The following is a 19342-nucleotide window of genomic DNA, read 5'->3' on the forward strand; positions in this document are numbered from 1 at the left end:
CCTTGAATGAAATGATAAAGAGTTAGCTTACGTATTATAAATAACTCCATTGTTTGCCCAACATATGAACCAAATTATATAAATGTGCTAGTGTTCTGTGGAAAGTTTCACTTATTTTAAAGAGTCACACCTTCTTTCTACCTTTTTATTAGGTGATTTGCATGACAAGGTACACCTCTTCTCCTCAGCTATTAAAGGTGCAAGAGCCTTGTCCTCTTTTTTCACTTGGCAATCCTAACCTGAATCTATATATTTTTATGTGGAACCAAGCCGCACTGCATTCAGTCTGGCTTTCTCACAAGTATACACAGCCTTAAAAGGTTTGTAGTTTCTTAAACCAATGACCTGGTGCAGCTGACCCCCGCCCCCACACCTCTCAGTACCAATTATTGTTAAGAGGCACCAAGGGAAGGCTACTGTTGTCTTCACATCCTGCTTGTGAGCTTCCCAAATGCACACTGGCAGAAACAGAATACTGGGTTAGAAGGACCTTTGGTCTGATCCGTCAAGGTAGCTTTTATGTTCTTAGCACTGGGACAAGGCCATCTTGTCTCTGTCAGCTCCTCTTGTTTAAATGACCTTTGACGGCATGGTTACCAACATCTTATCACTGTTTGCAGAACAGCCTTACCTTTGTCCCACCCTCAAGTGTACTTTTCTGTTTTGCTTTGACTTCTCTCTTCAGTACACAGAACTGGAAAAAAACTGACTACAGGCAGGCAGCTCAGCACCAGTTATTAACAGGGGGCACTTCCTAAATTAGAGTATGTTTTGCAGTCGGAAAAACCAGTGGAACATGAACAAAATGTTGTATTGGGGTGACCATATGCAAAAAAAGGGCAGGGCCTTTCCTCCTGTCATAATTGTGTAGAAGAAGGAATTTTAGCAGGTGTAGCTTGTCTTCTTTAGTAAGTGGCCAGCCTTGCAGTGTCCAGTACTTCTGCTCAAAGTTCTAGACAGACAGACAGCCATACCCTTTTTCAGGATATCCCATCCCACCCCCAAGTCAGCATTCATTGGGATGTGTATGTGTGGTCTGGAGGAGGGCTTACTCAAGTTTTTTGTACCTCTGAAAACTTTGGGATTCCAAGCCTACTGATGCCTCCTTCCTTTGTGGATGGTGCCGTTTTGACTACAGAAGGAGCCAGGCATGGAGACTGCCATTAGTACACAGCAGCCTTCCCCAACCTGATGTCCTCCAGATATTTCGGATTACAACTCCCATCAGCCCCAGTCGGACGGCTGATGGCCGATAGGTGCTATAGTCCAAAGTATCTGGAGGGCAGCAGGTTGTAGAAGGCTGCTATACAGGATAATTAAATTTCTGAGTTATTTTGAAAAACGTAACTGGGGTGTCTCCTCAAATTCTTTTGAATGGAACATTTTAACAAGCTTGACTTCAATGGATATAAAACTTAAAAAAAAACACCTTAGTATCGCTGGATGCAAACTATTTCTATAAACCTCCCAAAAAACCCTTAACGAATACCATTTTTTTCTTTTTAAGAAAAGCAACCGGCTGATGCAATCGTTGGGCTGCGCCAGCGCTCAATTACTAAAGGGCTCTCCCTCGAGGGAGGCGTGACTGTCGTTGAGCAGAGAACCAATCGTAAGCCGTCAACTGCCTGTCTAGCTTACCCGGATGTTACTGGAAGCACCTCCCGACCTTTAATCTTCCGTTTTTGGTTAGATGTAGATGCGCTTCTTTCGTCTCGGCTGGGGCGGAGGGGGTGCTTACGTGCTCGAACTGGGTCTTCCGCCCAACGGCTTAACCGCTGTGCTCTTGTGTCGCCGCCATTTTGTTCCTTTCGCTTAACCAGCGACTTGAGCCCTGAAGCGACCGCCCGTTTTCGTTGGAACGATGGTGTGGCCCAACCTGGGGAGAGGCCACCGCCGCGTCCTTAGGAATCCCCGAAACCTCACGCCGGCGGAAGCGGCCGGGCCCCACGGGGCAGAAGCGCTGAGGTAAGAATCCAGCCCACCAGCCATGGAGCCGAGAAGGGAGCGGCAGCGGGCGGCCCCTCGCCTTGGCGCTTGTCCGCCCTCTTTGTCGCAGCCCGAAGCTGACGCCCCGTTTTCGTTGCTGCGGCTCATCTCGCAGCTGCTGCAGCGCCTCCTGTTCAGTCCGGTCACCCCCCTCTTCTGGCTTCAGTCCGAGGCCCACGCCACCGGACTGCCTCCCCTGATTGCCGTCCAGCACCAGCTGCGCCTGGTCTCCTCCTCCTACGTCCTAGGCGGTGCGGACCAGAGCTCGCTGCCGGGACCTCTGAGCGCTTCTTGGGAGGAGGTGCCCGAGACCCGGTCCGCGCCCTCCAAGTTCCCGGAGATCCTGCAGCAGGTGCATTTGCGGGGGAGTAAGGCCGGGCTCGACGTGCAGGATGCCGATGCCGGCTACCATAGCTTGGAGGTAGAGGAGCAACAGCGGGATCCCTGGGCCCCGAGAGACTCGTTGTCTGCGGATTGTTGTGAGGAAGCGCAGAAGCACCCAGATACCGAGAATATCTGTGGGCGTCATGATGGGGGGAGTTCATGTGAGGATGGAGCTGGCGAGGCCAAGTCCGTTTCCGATGAGGACTCTGATATAGAGCAAGACATACCTGTGGCAGCCAGACCTGCATGTACAAATAAGCTGATAGATTACATCCTGGGGGGTGCTTGCAGCGGGGAGGAGAGTGCGGGGGAGGAAGAAGACTGGGATGGGGAGGAGGAAGATGATGATGATGATGATGGGTTTGACAGCGAGGGCTCCCTTTCTGAATCGGATTCGGCCAGCCAAGATGGGGAAAGCATTCACTTGTGGAACTCTTTCTGTAGCCTGGATCCTTACGATCCTCGGAATTTCACAGCAGCAATTCAGACTTCTGAGAGTGCATCTGAGAAAATGTCACCTGGTGACTCAGAGGAGGTAGAGGATTCTTCCTCATGGACTGAAAGTTCCTGCGAGGAAGACGAATGGGAGGCTAGTAGCATAGATGAATCAGAAAACTTGAAATTATGGAACTCCTTCTGTAACTTAGAGGATCCTTACAACCCCTTCAACTTCAAGGCACAATTTCAGACTGCAGAAAAGAAAGGGAAAAGTGACTTGAAAGGACCAACAGGGATATGCCTTGGCCCTTCTCAACATAGTATCTTGGTTAGCTGTCAGGTCCACCTGCTTCATAACAGAGACACTGAGGTTACAGAAAATGTGAAGTATGGTATCCTTTCTAGAAACAAGTCTAAGAAGAAGAAAAAGGTATGTTTCATACTTGTATTTCGTTGTGCAAGCAGGAACTGTCCTTTAAATATCTATTATATGTGTATCCTGCCCAATAGATCCAGAGAGTGATTTATCACAAAAGAGAAGCAGATGGCTTCATATACCTTAGAAAGCTCCCGAGATAGGTAGGCCTACAACAGTAATGGGGAAGGTGTGGCCCTCCAAATGTTTAGGACTTCAACTTCCATCCGCCCAGCCAGCTTGTCCAGTGATAAGGGATGATGGAGTTGTCCTTTAATAACATCTGTAGGGTTGCAGGTTCTCCATTACTAATCTACAACCTAACTTACTCAGTTTATGATGTCTAACTTGTAATTCCTGTCAAAATTTATTCCTTTCCAGTTCATTGAAAGTGGTTGCTTCTAAAATAGTAGTTATTTTGTGCCAAACTGAGCTTATGATGATGTACCAGATGGTATTAGGGTCCAAGGTGGTTATTATGGGGCCAATTTTCACAGAGCCTTTTCACACACTAATTAATACTGTGCTAGAAGAAGCATGTAAATGCCATGTGAGAATGTACTTTTGTTCCATTTCTGGTATGCGTTGTGAGATCATATTTGGGAGCAGTGTTTATATTGAGTGGGATACACGTTATAGCCTGTTGCCTTATAAGAATGAAGGAAATTTAATGCTGGTATGCCACCAACAATACAAGTTAGTCAAAATCTACTAGTAATTAGGAAGCTGCATGTGAAGGGGTTAAATTTATGGCTTGATTTCAAAGTGATTTCTGCTTGCTTAATTAGTGGCCTTGGCATCTTAACTTTTGCTCTTGATTTCTGGTATTAAAACTATCCTTGCCTTCCAGGGTCTTCCATCGTCTTTGTATTGTGTCATATTGTAGATTTTGTAAGAATGAAAAGCTGACTCAGGAGTGCAAGGCCCCATGTGACTAATGGGACTTGTGTACCCTCTAGTATTTTCAGTCAGAATTCAGCCACTCTGCTTTATCTAAGGCTCTTATCTTCTCTCCCCCTAACAAAGCTGGAACTGATACCAACTAGTGCAAGAATGGATACCCTTGTGCAGTAGTCAGCTCCTTCTAGCCTCCAATCTGTTTGGACTAGCACTGATCAGCTGCTGTGGCTTTCTTAGGAATTTAATGGCATTGCTTGGCACACACTTTGTTTGCTTTATAGTTCTGTTACACACAGCTTTCTTGAGGAGTCTATTGTAATGCGATATTATTGTCAGCTCTCACTGGTATTTAAATTTAACACTTTTGTAAACTGCCCAGAGAGCTTTGGCTATGGAGCGGTATACAAATGTAATAAATAATGATAATAACAACAACTGTTCAGTGTAGAAACCTCAAGTAGGAGAATTTTTATATGATACTTTGGAAAGCAGTATGCACCTCTGTGTTGTCATATTTGAAACGGCCTGTTTTCCTGCACTTATTTGTATTGTGCTGCAAAATGGCTAGAGGATGTATGTAATTGCAGCAGAATAAACACTTGCAGTATCTTCAGATGTGACAAATAACAGTTTTTCTTAATCAAAAACTACATCCATTTAGGAAGTGAGCATGAGGCATGGCCTTTAGCTTGGAAAAGTTTGAACTGTACATACATTTAGTTCTGTTGCTATTCCATTGGGTATTACTTTCCCCATGATGTATTGCTACAGTCTCTGAAATTAACTTAAAATTCACTGTGTAGTTATGCCAAAATCAAGATAGTTTTTATGATAGCATATGTGTCATTTTCTCAGGGACAAAACATGGAAACATTTATAATTGGATCACAATTCTATTCTAGACAATCACTTTCTATTTTTAATATATTTATATCCCACTTTCCCCCCCAAGGAACGAAGTACATGGTTCCTCCCACTGTTTTTTATCCTCACAATTATACTGTGAGATAGATTAGACTGAGAGATTGTGACCAATTCAGTCTTCCCTGCCTAGTTTGGCAGTTTAATACTATTCCACACTAGCTTTTCTGACTCCTGTTACAAAGCAGGGCAGTGTTCTAGCTCTCGCTGGTGTGGAGCTTCCCATTTCACCCACCCTTGGGTTCCTTGTCAGTGGTGGTCTGTGGAAAGCTCCAAAACATGACATTCTGGACATGGGGGCTGGCTTGCTATCACTTGATGACATTGGCCCAATTTGGGCATGATCACAACACCAGGCTGGCACAACAGTTTGCCTACCTATTCTGTTCCGGGCAGTGTGAATAATGGGGCTGTGGATGCCCCTTCCGCTGTCCAGTTGAGGTTAGGATTTATTGATCGCTGTGCTCTGCAGGTTTTTTAACCTTTTTTTTAGATGTCTTCAAAGCTTTTTTAAAGAATGTTTTTAAAGTTGTTTTGTTTTAATGTATTTTAAAGTCTGTATTTATGATGTTTTACAGTGTTTTTTGTGCTTTTGTTTGCTGCCCTGGGCTCCTGCTGGGAGGAAGGGTGGGATATAAATTAAAAAATAAATATTTTCTGATTCTCAGTTCTGTGCCTTTCTGGTTATGAACTAATTTATATGTGTAGTAATTCATATCTAGATTTGCCTTTCTGCTTGTCAAACATAGGATTTTAGTAATCCCTGGAGTAATGAAATTACACATTTTAACTTCGCCTTCCCTGTAAATCGCTCCTAGTTACTTCTGTCAAAACAAATTCAACCCCCTTGTGCATTTCTTTCTAGTGGCACAGTAAATGAACAAGGATCTGTGTGCAATATATAGCATAATGTTACATGACCTGGTAATGGTGCCCTAGAGGATACCTTGGAATGATGTAAATGGCAAGAAAGGATAAGGCAAAGGGAGAGGCTGATGTAACTATCTGGGCTTCTTGTGTCTTGCTTTTTGCATGAAGATAATTAAAAACTTTAAGGGACCTGATATTACAAAATATGTATTGTTTAAATGGTCCTTATGTGCTCCAGTCTGTAGGAGTACTTGCGTTCATTGGGTTATGAAATGTTTGGATTGGGCTTGATTCTTGCAACTGTGTGACTACATAAAGAGTTTGAGCATTAAGCTCAAAAATTCTGGCTGTAAAATTGCCTAAATGCTACTTGGTTAAGAGTGCTTAACAAGCAATGTGTAGTTCCACTTAAAGAAAAGGGGGGGGAGTGCAGGTTACTATGCTTGTCCATTAGAGGGAAATCCACAAGGAATGCTAGGGTAATAGTTTTTGGGACCAGTTAAATGGTTACAACAAAGTGAGCAAACTTTCAAATTAATCTGATTAATGGGGAGATAATGATGTTGCTTAGCAAGATGAAAAAGCTTGTCCTGCAATGCATAATCATAGACTGATTCCTTCTTTGATGTGTCTTATAGTTGTTGTAAATGTCTTTTTTTATATATAAATAGTCTCATCTGAAACAGTTGATTAATACTGACTTTGGAAAAAGACCAAAATATGAGGCTGGCTGTGCATGTTTGCACTCACAGCAATATTGGCTTAACTAGAGGAAGATTTCATAACACATCAAAATTTTAATAATGAAAGTTGATTTCTTTCACATGACATCTGGAGACATTCTTCATAACTTTGTTATAAATCAGGGATGGGGAATGTCCCACCCCACAGACCAACTTTGACAGGTGGGCAGGAACACCAACCTGTCAGTCCCATGATGTCATAATTAGGTTCAAAGGCTGATCCTCCTTTTAAGACTCTTTCAGTGCCAATCAGCTGATAGGCACTGGGAGTGACCTTCAGAGCTTTCCTATAACCGGTGGAGCATTTTTCCTTTTAAAGAAAGCACTTTGAATACAAACTGCATTCTGTGGAAAAGCCTATTAGCTTCTACAAGCTCCCTTGATTGCACTAGAGAGCTGATCCCAGCTGATTGTTAAGAACAGACAATCAGCTGGTGTTGTCAGTGCTTGCAGACAGCACTGCACTTTGAAGCCCTGACAATCAGCTGATAGTCAGTGCTTCAAAGCATCTTACATTAGACTTTGAAGGCACCATAGATCAGCCAGTTGGTGGTGCCTGCAGCCCCCCTTTTTGCTCAGCTCCCCTTTTTGCTCAGCCCTGACTACGTGCCCCACACCTGATGTAATACAACAGGTGGGTGTGGCTTCCCTTGTCCAAAATGGTCTGGAGGGCCTAATTAAGCCCATGAGCTAAACGGTCCCCACCCCAATATAAATGCCAGCTAGTGCAACTTAAAGAATTAGCCATGGCTACTATCCAAAGCATCCCTTAATCTACATGCACTGATCTCTTCTACGTACATGAAATTGAGTAAAACATGTATTCTACAAACCTTCCTTGCTGTAAACATCAAAATGTATTCCTGCTGTCATCCAAGTAATAAATGGGCTTGATAACTATGTGTGCTTATGCTTTATTTTACTGTATTTTAAAAACAAATGTAGAACAAAAAAGGGTATTACGTAAATGTAAATTGATGGTTTGATCTAACTTTGTCTTATGTAGGTAACCTTCCTTGAAGAAGTTACTGAGTATTATGTAAGCAATGAGGAAGATCGCAAAGGACCCTGGGAAGAACTTGCCCGTGATGGGTGCCGGTTCCATAAAAGAATTCAAGAAACTGAAGCTACTATTGGATATTGTTTAACAATAGAGCACAGGCAGCGAATATTTAATAGACTCCAAGAAATTTTATGAAAGGCTTGATGTTTTCTAGCACCTTAATAAAGTATGAAATTTAAAAGGTGATGCATTTTAATGACAGTTTTGAGCAGCTTACAACAGCTTTCCATTTAAAATGACAGCTGCCTACAGTGATGTAAAATTGAATGACAGTAGTTTAATACTACATCTCAATACACTGCAACAAATAATGCTGTATGTATCTGGATGCAATTCCATTTGGTGTCATCAGGCATGATTAGTGCATAGCTGTTCCCTTCTAAAACCAAGTGTATCTGCTTTGGCAGAAGCCAATCCAGAGATGTTTCTCTTTGCTTATGCAAAGTGCACTCTCTTAGACACATAAGACAGACAGATGTATGAGTGTGGAATTTTTGCACTTTTTAAAAGGGAAAATATTTTGAAGTATATTTATTGGGTTTGGAACCCAGCAATGCAGTTCTGATTTAAAGTTTGCTAATAGCAGTCTGTTCTCTTTACTTTTGAACTCATGTGTAACAAACATTGTATTGTATTTTATTCTTGAATCTAGCTTTATCCATCCTTTATAGAGGTATTTCTCTTATCAACAGTTTTTAATGTTTAAAATGCCAAGAATGGTACATGTTTTGATGCATTTTTGGTTTTAAAGTATTTGCTTGTTCTAAGATCTGCAAAAACCTGCTTTTGTATTGGTTTTTTATTGCAGTAGGATGCTGCATATTTGCAGTAAATTGGCAAACTAACATATTTATCTGTTATGAGCAACAATCTTGAGTTTAGACTGCCAAGGAAGAAGAAAAAATAAGGCTTTTAATATTTGGCTCTCAGTAATTCTAATAGGATGCTAATATAGCATTCCACTATTAAGGATGGATTGCTGAAATTCTACAGCAGTTCTATTTACTCCTATTTATAAAGGCACCTTTAATCAGCTGAGCACTATAGAAAATAAAAGCATGACATTGATTTGATTGCTGTCTGCTCTAGTACACAGATATCTATAAAGTGATAGTAAATATGATTTAGTCATGTTTACCCAAAATCAGTATTAATATTATTGCTTACAATAGCAGCGTAACTATTTGTAAGGATAATTCAGTAGCTGATTCTTGATGCATTAACATTATTATGTTATGTAGCTGTTGGTCAAAATAAATGTTTATGTTATCAACAGTTGGAAGCACATTTGGATTACAAACAACAATTTAAGAGGCCTCAATAAGCCAATCTATATAGCCCAGTCCAGTGCTATTGGAGTAAATGTAGCAATTCCTAACTGTTTTATTCAGTCCTATATAAATCAGTGCTTCGGTGGCAAAGAACATCCATTGCTTCAGTATGCTACTTTTTGTAGTAACACTAACAAATATTATGATAAACTGATGCATAAAATAATGCTCAACTCTTTTTAATTTAAAGCCACACAAACATATTGGAATTGGAATAAACTATCGTGCTTATTATAAACACTGAAATATTTCTGTTTTAGTAAATTCTACTAGGATAAGTAGTTCTAAAAAAAACCCTATTTTAATACAATACATTCAGGGAGGGAAGATTACATACATAAGTGTTCCTGAGTTTTGATAGCTCTCATTAACAGAATGCTTTAGTTTAGATCTTACTTACCTTAAAGTGATGTTGTTGAAGAATATAGTCAGGAATGGACTGCTGTAGAATTTCTTTGGGTAATCTAGAGCTTTTATTAAGGCTGAAATCCTATATACGCTCACCTGGGATTTAGTCATATTTGAACTCTGAACTGGGCTATGTCAGGAAAAAAAGACCTTTTTCTGTTAAGGACCACATTCCCTTGGAGGTAATCTCATGGGGTTGTATGCTGGCAGTGTGTGAAACCTCCCCATCTTCTCTCCCTTCCCTCTGGTATGAAATTTGCAAAGGGCTTCTCTCCCCCATCCCCCCATGCACAGCTCATTACAAGGTGACAGGTTCATCTCAATAGAAAAATTTAATGATTATACTGAGAAGAGAAAATCTCACTTTGATAATATTTAAGTATTGTGTTTTACTAGTCATCTGCAGACTATTGAGTGGAAAGAAGATTCTGGTTCTCAGTTGGAAGCCATAAAACAAAACAAAAATAGGATGGCAGAATTCCCAAAATATAAATATTCCATTTTCATAACTTTCTCTTTCCCTAGAAATATTTAATGGTGCTAAATGGTGGCGATGAAATACATCTTTCAGCTTGCTTCTGAGTAGCGAGACATGAAAACCTGCTACTCTTAAAACTTTAAATCAAAACTGTAATTGATCAGAATTTTATTTTTATATCATTTTAGGAAGGCAAAGATAGAGCCAGATAACACCTTTCACTTTATACAGATTTAAATGGATTTGATTGTGTATCATTGGGATTTTATATTTAAAGTTATATTTTCTGTATATAATAAAACAATTTCCAACTAATCTGTAAAATGTAATAAAGACTTTGCAAGTTACTTTCCAGTTGTCTGGAATATTGACTGTGCCAAGAGAATATTGGTGTAGAGCAGCTGTATTGGGAGAATGCAGGGTACTGTGGTGGTTTCAGAGCTGTGCAACGTTTTTGTGTGTTGCCTGTGGAAAAATATTTTTATATAGCACACCAGATAGTAGTTTGGAATCACTACAGTAGCTTATTTAGTACTAATCCAGGGTTGATTGATAAAATGTGTGGTACTAGTGTGGATTCTCTGCCCCTCTCCAGTTTGGATTATGGGGCCTTCAACTAGACCCTTCTTTCCCCAGCTGCTCCAGATGGCTTTAACATGCAGTGTGAGAGGGATAAAAATGTAAAAAGTTTTTTTAAAAAAAGTCTGTCCTGGCACACTGAGCTCTATTAATGGACATAAAGTGGGTAGTATAAACAGTGGAAGTGCCTCTTGCTTGGTGCTTCTCTCAAGTTCTGTACATGAAGGTGGATCCTGTAAACTTTGCCATCTGGTGTCTGGTTCCGATTATGGAGATATGTTGAAATACTGCACGCTGGCCAAATAGTCATCTTCATATAATTTTCATTGTTGAGCTTTGCAGCCTCTAACCTAGGACTAGAACTGTGCCCTTCCAAATGCTGTTGGACTTGCAACTCCCACCATCCCTAACAACAACATAAGAACAGTCTTCCTGGGTTATACCAAGGCCTATCTAGTGTACCATCTTGTTCTCATGGTGATCAACCAGATGCCTATGAGAATCCTGTAAGCAGGACCTGACTGCCACACCATGTATTTTGTTTTATGAACTACTTATTTTTTTCCTCTTATTTGCCTTTTTTTCTAAGCTAAAAAGACAGAAATGTTGTAATCTTTCCTCACAGGAGATTTGTTCCATCCCCTTGATCATTATGCCCCCCCTTTTTTTGAACCTTTTCCTAATGCTCCTGGTGCAGGGAAGATGGACATTTCATATTCTGTTAACAAAACCCAACTTCTACTCCACTGGTTTTTCTAAACCTATACCACTGCCACCATTTAATATCATTTATATTCTCTGAACCCTTAACTTACTAATAGCCCTGGTAATTTGGATATAGGTAACTAAGAATAATGTATTAGAAGATTATGTAGTGCACCAAAGATGTATCACGGAACACCAAAGTCAGGACCGTTCAGACCATGGTGTTCCCATCTCTATGTATGGATGTGAAAGTTGGACAGTGAAAAAAGCGGAGAATAGAAAAATCAACTCATTTGAAGTGTGGAGTTGGAGGAGAGCTTTGCACATACCATGGATTGCAAAAAAGACCAATAATTGGGTGTTAGAACAAATTAAACCAGAACTGTCACTAAAAGCTAAAATGATGAAACAGGTTATCATACTTTGGACATATGAGAAGACATGATTCACTAGAAAAGACGATAATGCTGGGAAAAACAAGGGAGTAGAAAATGAGGAAGACCAAATGATTGAGTTGGATTGATTCTCTAAAGAAGCCACAGACTGAACTTACAGATCTGAACAGGGTGGTTTATAACATGCTATTGGAGGTCGCCCATTCATAGGGTCGCCGTAAGTCATAATTGACTTGAAGGCATATAACATGTAGTGCACAAGCTTAAGTACTGTTTCTTTAAAGGGTATACAGTTTTGCTAACTTGTTATTGTCACTTGAAACACTACTGTTCCTAAACCAAAGCAGCTTTGAGGAAGCAGTTAATTACCCCATTAAAACTCTTGCCAGATTGCCCTTGTATATACTACTCTCCAAATAAACCTTGCCGACACTATAACTCCGGACTTCTGTTGAAGCCTGTGTTTCAACCCCTACTGACGTATTGGTCTGTCTTTGCTGTATCACCCTGGAATCTTCTGGCTCTCCTATCGGGCCCTAAAGCCTAGCATTCCAAACCGCCTCTTGCTTCTCCCTCAGTGCTGTAGACAGGTTCTCCCCTTCAGCCTAAGCCAACTGATTCAGCTAGCCTAGCAAGTCTTTAGTTTTCCTCTCAGGTCTTCTTTCTCGATCCTCTTCCTCGTCTTCTTCTGGCTATACACCACGAACACCAAGCACCAACTGACACTGACTAGCACCCAGCCGTATATTTTTTATGCCCTTCCCCCAGCCAATCACACTGTCTAAGAAATGTAAGCTTGAAATCACCAGTCAGAATATACATACCTTCTATTGAGGACTGAGCTATCTCCAGCCCCTCAGCTGTCAGTTACCGCCTCCCTGTGACAGTTAAACCAACTTTCACCTGAGTAGACAAGACTTTGCCCATCAAACACATTGCAATGTACATTACAACACAAATGACAGAATACATTACACAATACTCATTAAAACACAGGTCAAACAAACAGGATTTCTTCACAATCCCTATAATGGATTCAGCTTCCCCCCCCTTTTTTTTGCAGCTACTGCACATTGGTTTGATATCTTTATTGAGCTATTGACTATGACCCCCAAGGTATCTCCTGGTCAGTCACTGCCAGTTCAAACCCCATAACTGTGTAAAACTAGGACCTCTCCCCCCCCATGTGCCTCACTTTATACTTGCTTACCTTGAAAAAGTGAATACCAGTCTTAAGTGATAGAGCCCTCCCAATCAAAAAATTGCTGCTATAAAAATCAACAAAAAAAACGAACAGTTCATCTCCTCTGTCTCTCCATAACAGGCAGGAACACACAGTTTAAACCAAAATCTTTTTGTGTCTACTCAGCTCCAACCCCTCCTTTTTCATCCTCTCTCTGTTATCACAAAACTGTTTGCCTCTCAAGGCCACACCAGGGCCTCTGCGAAGAGGGAGTGAGAACATCAATCAGCCTCTGTGTCTGGTGCAGCTGGCTCATTGCTATGCAGATTTCAGAAAAGACTTGGTTCCAGGCACTATGGTTGCTTCTGCATGATATTTCAGGATACAAGATGACCAAATTAGCCTCTTCATCTCAGGCCTGTAACAGGAAGGTTTAGGGAGATGGAAAAGACCACCCCAGTTTGAGTAAGAACAACTGCCACTTGGTTCTTCTCCTCCCAGGACTGTGTCCTTCAGGTGTTTTTCTGCCTGCTTATTTGATCAATTATTATGCAAGGATCTTGAGTGCTATGTCCAGTTTTGAACACAGCATTTTAAGTTGGACATTGACAAGCTGGAGGGTTACCAGAATCATCTGGAAGTCATACTATGAGGATCTGTTAAAATAGCTGTGTACGTTTAGCCTAGAGATGAGTAAGGGTAGACATGATAGTTATCTTCAAATATCTGAAGGGCATTCATGCAGAAGACAGAGCATGTTTGTTCTCTGTTCCCTCCAAAGGGCAGGCTTAGAACCAGCGGGTGGAAATTGCAGGGCAGCAGATTTTGGCTAAACATTGGAAGAAAGTCCCCATCAATAAGAGCTGTTGGACAATGGAACCGTCTGCTTTGGAAGATGGTGGGCTCTCCTTTGTTGGAGGTATTTAAGCAGAGACTGGACAGCTGTCTCGGATGCTGTGGCTGTTTACTGCATTGTAGATCCTGCATTGAACGGGTGTGGACTAGAGGACCACCAAACTACCTCACAACTCTTATCATTCATTGGTACCTCAGTTTGCTTGCTGCCCTCTTCCCTCGTCTGCTGCATGCAAAGCATGTGTTTTCTGATTTTCATTATTTAAAACATTTTTTCACTTTCCTTTTCAGCCAAAAAGGCTCCCAGAGCAGCTACCTAAGATCAGAAACAAGTCATTCTCTACCCTCAGCTTGCAATGTAAAAGACATAACACAAAGAGATCTGAAGGGAAGAGAAAGAAAGCAAACTTGGAGCACTAATTCTTAATTGCCAATTTCAGTAGGTCTTGGAGTGAAGGTGCCTCCCACATGCTGAATTTACTGGAATAGTAGATAATTTACTGGAATAGTAGATAACCTGTTTGTTTGAATCTGTTTGCTCACTCTGAATTTCAATGCAAAGGGCCTCACAAACTCTTCCTTTTGTAATTACACTTTTCTTACCATCACCCATAAACTCAGCATGCACACAAAACACTGTGAGACTGGAAACTAGATTTGGTGAGATTTATGTTCCTAAGGCAGAAAATGGCTATATCCACAAGGTGGCAATAGCCACCTTTTGGTGAAGAAATGATTAGAAAGTCCGTGTGGGTATAAAGTCTTAAAAGTAACCAAAGAGCGCTGTAACCAAGTAGGTTTGGTATTCTAGAAGAATACTGTCAGACATTAAGTATCAGTACAGTAGGGCCCCACTTTACAGCGCTTCACTTTACAGTGCTTCTCTAATGCGGCGGTCTCAATTAGACGCAATTAGACTAAAGCCCCACTCATACGGTGCTTGTTCCGCTTTTATGGCGGGTTTCGGGCATCACGCGCCATTCTATTCAATGAATTCTGCTTTTCAGCAGTTTTCACTTTTCGGTGGGGATCCGGAACATAACCTGCCGTATGAGTGGGGCCCTACTGTATATGAAAATATGAGTGCCCTTAAGACTTCCACCACCAAGACTCCCACCATTCATTGGAAATCCCAACTATATTGCTAAGGAAGATGAAAGCCAAACTAATTAAAGTTTAATTAAATATTTTAGCTTCCATGTTCCTCAGTCATTCACACACCTTTTAAAATAACCCAATTTTTTATTATTTTCCAATATTGTGACACCCCTCTCAGAACTCTACTCTGCTGTGTTACGTGCTTAAATAGAAACCAATTGCCATACTTTTTGGAGCCAGCTCCGTTTTGAGAACACAGACTGGTATACTCAGTGGTGCTCTGTGATCTTCATGCAAGTCACTGACAGGAAAAATACAATTTTGTCCTCATGAAACAAGTTCTTCTGTTTATTGGAGAAGATCGTCAATGACACAAATGATTGACTAGGGCAGTGGTTCCCAACCTGGGAGCCCAGGGGGCGCACAAAGTAATCCAGAGGGGGTCGTGAACAATAAAGAAATGAATTATTTTTTTAAAAAAAGTCTTCAGTCCCTGGACACTGTCTGCTCCTCACTGCCGCTGCAGACGACACCTCCCCCTTGCTCCAAACAAGAGGGGAGCACTTTTGCTGAAGTGCCAGAGCATCTTTCAGGCATGCCAAGGACAGGCATCTGCCTATAAAACATGTGGCAGATGCCAAAGGAGGCTGAGGGTGGAGCTACCAGGAAGAAGAGATTACTATCACTGACTCCCATCTCGTACTGCCACTGCTGATGACGCCCTTACTCCTAACGAGAGGAGAGGGCTTTTTGTGAAGCAAAAAGAGCAAGGCTGCAAGGAAAGGCTGCTTTCCTCCTTCCTTTCTGGCAGCCAGCCTGCCTGCCTTTCTTGGCTCCTGATTCACTGCCATCTTATTTTAAAAATTATTCTTATTTACAAGGCTGCCCAGATCTCGCCTTTGGCCCAGACGGAGCCAAGGAGCAGTGAAGAAACTCAGGACTTGCTTACCCCCCATCTCTAAGGCTAAGTATGTGTGCCAGCATCCTCCTTTTCTTCCACCTACTTTCTGCCCCTCCAATCTCTCCAAGATGCACATACGGTTTCGGCTGTGTGTGTGGGGGGGGAAGTTGGATCCCAATTTGATTGGACCTTTGCGTTAAGAAAAGAAAGCAACACCTCCCTGTCTGCAGGGAGCTTTTTATGGAAAGGGATATTTGGAGATATGATTTTGCCATGCACCTTTTTTCAATTAACAGAAGCTAAAATCACAATTAGCGTGGGGGGGTGTCACAATTCTTTTGATCTTATAAAAGGGGTCCTGTACTCATAAAGGTTGGGAACCACTGGACTAGGGTTTACAGATTTAGACACCATTTTTGATATCACCTTTAAAATCTCCCACCAGAAAGCCTGCACATGGGAGCGCCCAACTCTCACCTGGCATTCAATCAGCCACCAGCCGCTCTCCAGGCGAGGAAGGCAGAGAGGAGCCTGCCTTTCAAATGAATAAGGGTCCTTTTCTGCAGAGTGGCTGACTGCCAATTCAATGCCACATAGGTCAGGCTGGATGGTGAAAAGTCACTTGGCCAGGGCTCTGCTATCTGTTTGCACAAGCCAGTCTTGGGCTTTGGGCACTCTCCAATATACAGCTATGTACATTCTTTCCTAGAGCTTGGAAAAGTTACTTTTTTGAACTACAACTCCCATCAGCCCAATCCAGTGGGCTGGGGCTGATGGAAGTTGTAGTTCAAAAAAGTAACTTTTCCAAGCTCTGTTCTTTCTCAGTCCCAATGCTACCAGCACTTTATTCTGACAACCATGGATATAGGAGCTTTGCACATCAACATGTCCACGCAAAGTGGACTGTAAGCCATTAGGAATAGTGTCCCTGATGATGCCACAACACTTCTTGCTATGAGCTTTGCCAACTTTTCCTTACCCAAAGCTTCTTCAAATATGGAGACAATTTGTACCATCAGGTCAATGATATCACAATGGGTATATAACATGGCACATACTTATGGCTGCCATGCAAAATGGCTTCCTCAGCTCTTATCCCCAAGTACCTCTTCTTTACATGAGATACTGATGACATCTTCAGCATCTGGGCTCATGGGAAGGAGGTCCTTGAGAAATGACTTTCATCAACCTCCACCACCCCAACATTAACCTGAGCCTGGTCCACTTCATGCAGCAGGTTTACTGGGCAATGTGATCCATTTATTAGACAATTTTCTCATTTCAGTGACTGACTGAGCACTACAGATATCTACATGCTTATGGCTACCATCCAGAACAACAACACACGATCCATTGTCTATTATAGTAATTGGAGTCAGTTTTTTCCCCACAGGTAACACCAGTGTTATGGAATGCTCTCCCTGCTGAAATATGAACAGTCCCATTGGTAGTGGCGTTCCACCTTCTCTTGAAGACACACCGGTTTAGATAAGCATTCCTTGAACCTCCTGTTTTAATTGTGTTAATTGCTATTTTATCTGTTCTAATTGTTGTGTTGTTTAAATGGACTTGTTTTATTGTACGTTTTAATTGTGGATATTTATTTTAATGTTTTGATGAAATATTTTTATTGTATATTTTAACTATGTGTATTTACTGTTTATATTTTTTGTCATTGATTTTATACTTAAAAGACAAAGAATTGGGTGTTAGAACAAATTAAACCAGAACTATCACTAGAAGCTAAAATGATGAAACTGAAGTTATCATACAACGTGACACATAATGAGAAGACATGATTCACTAGAAAAGACAATAATGCTGGGGAAAACAGAAGGGAGTAGAAAAAGAGGAAGGCCAAACAAGAGATGGACTGATTCCATAAAGGAAGCTACAGAACTTACTGAACTTACAAGATCTAAACAGGGTGGTATATAACAGATGCTATTGGAGGTCACTGATTCATAGGGTCACCATAAGTCAAAATGTACTTGAAGTCACATAACAACAATAACAAAACAGCCAAGCCCTGCAATATGACTGCATGTGCTCCAGTCCTTCAGACAGGGACAAAAAAACTAAAGGGTTTAGATAAGCAGTCTTAAAGCTGCAATTTTCTCCTGGGGAAGCAGAGAAACAAATCGATGAGGCCAGATAAATTCCCAATAGTCACCTATTACAGGACAGGCCCAGCAGAGAAAGTAACGGAATATACCACTTATCACCTGCTCATCTAAAACCTCCCCAGGTATCATCAAAGCCCTAAAATGTATGCTATTAAATGATCCTTTCTTTTACAAACCTTGGGTAAAAGGCTGGTCTTGCTTAAAGACAACCCCTCCTCATTTCAAGGAATTATTAACATAGGTCACCAACTGGAAATACAAAACCAGGAACTAGTCCTGCAACAAACTGGTTCCCCACATTTACTTGAAGACCTACATCAAGGGCTTATTTACTTTCACATCTGCTAACATGTTGTCCATTATCAACTGCAAGTAATACAACTTTTCCAGAGACCAAAGAAGTTACACTATGCAAGATAATAGACACCAGTGGTATCACTTGGAATTTGGAGAGAGTGCATTTCAACCTAAGATCTGCGATGAGATGTCCTGATAAAGCCACCATACTTCAACAAAAATGTTTCCCAAAAATATTGTCTGAGGCCACTAAGTTAGAAATCATCAGCAAATTTGATACTGAGGAACTGGGAGCTCAAGAGGTGTCCTGTGAATGGCTATATCTCACTACAGAAAACAGTTCTTTATCTTCATCTTGCTATGCCTGTTCATCAGCAGTAGAGGGCGAGTCACACCTATGCTGATTGGATCTTGTATTCATTCATGCTCTGCTTAGTAACTTGGCATGCCTACTGCCCTCGCACATGGTTGAGCCCACTTTGCACATCTTCTCTTGGTATGCAGGGTGCATGTATGCAATGTAGATATATATTTAAATTATGCATAGGATTAGAGCTTACTGTTGTTTGTCCTCATCTTTGTCGTGTACGCTAGAAGCACCCTTTTGGTGGACAAACAAGCCCCATTAGCCAGTTGTTATTTTCTAATTTTAAGCCTTTCTTTTCAATGCATTCCTACCTCTTCCTCCTTATGAGTGACAGACTGCATCAATCTTCCTGCTAAGAGGAAACCTCACCCTGACATTTGCTCATATATTAAATGTTACTCATTCTTCCCCACGCCTTCTCTGCAACCAAACACTTTAAATAATGACAAGGTTGCTCCACAACCCACATGCCATGAAGGTGAATAGGCCAGGTGTGAAAATGCCTGATGTGCTTGAGGAGCAGAGTGATATTTTAAGACGCCGCTGCTTTGCATAATTCGGTGTCCGTTTACTAGAATGGTACTCACCGATTTGGCTTTAGCTTCCTAGGGTCTCAGGTTTTTCCCAGTCCTACTACCTGAACTCTTGGGAACATAGGAAGCTGCCTTATATTCACAGACCATTGGTCCATTTAGTTCAATATTGTCTACGCTGACTGGCAGCAGATCTCCAGGGTTTCAGACAGGAGTCTTTCTCAGCCCTACCTGGAGATGCCAGGGATGGAGCCCAGAACCTTCTGCATGCAAAGCAGATACTCTACCACTGAGCTATGGCCATTCTTTAAGTGGAAATGCCAGGGCTTGAACCCTGTTATGCTGTTTGTCATTGGAAAGAGACCA

At 41.6% G+C, this 19342-nt stretch overlaps 1 protein-coding gene across 1 annotated transcript; it reads left to right on the forward strand.

Annotated features, from left to right (window-relative positions):
- The first annotated feature begins 1533 nt into the window (after positions 1 to 1533).
- Positions 1534 to 10284, forward strand: PPP1R15B (protein phosphatase 1 regulatory subunit 15B). Its single transcript, XM_061632213.1, has 2 exons — positions 1534 to 3238; positions 7664 to 10284. The coding sequence occupies exons 1-2, from the start codon at positions 1988 to 1990 to the stop codon at positions 7853 to 7855; spliced, it is 1443 nt and encodes a 480-aa protein (XP_061488197.1). The 5' UTR covers positions 1534 to 1987; the 3' UTR covers positions 7856 to 10284.
- The last annotated feature ends 9058 nt before the right edge of the window (positions 10285 to 19342 follow it).

The sequence above is a fragment of the Rhineura floridana genome, chromosome 6, assembly GCF_030035675.1.
Source record: "Rhineura floridana isolate rRhiFlo1 chromosome 6, rRhiFlo1.hap2, whole genome shotgun sequence".
In the NCBI taxonomy this organism is placed as follows: domain Eukaryota; kingdom Metazoa; phylum Chordata; class Lepidosauria; order Squamata; family Rhineuridae; genus Rhineura; species Rhineura floridana.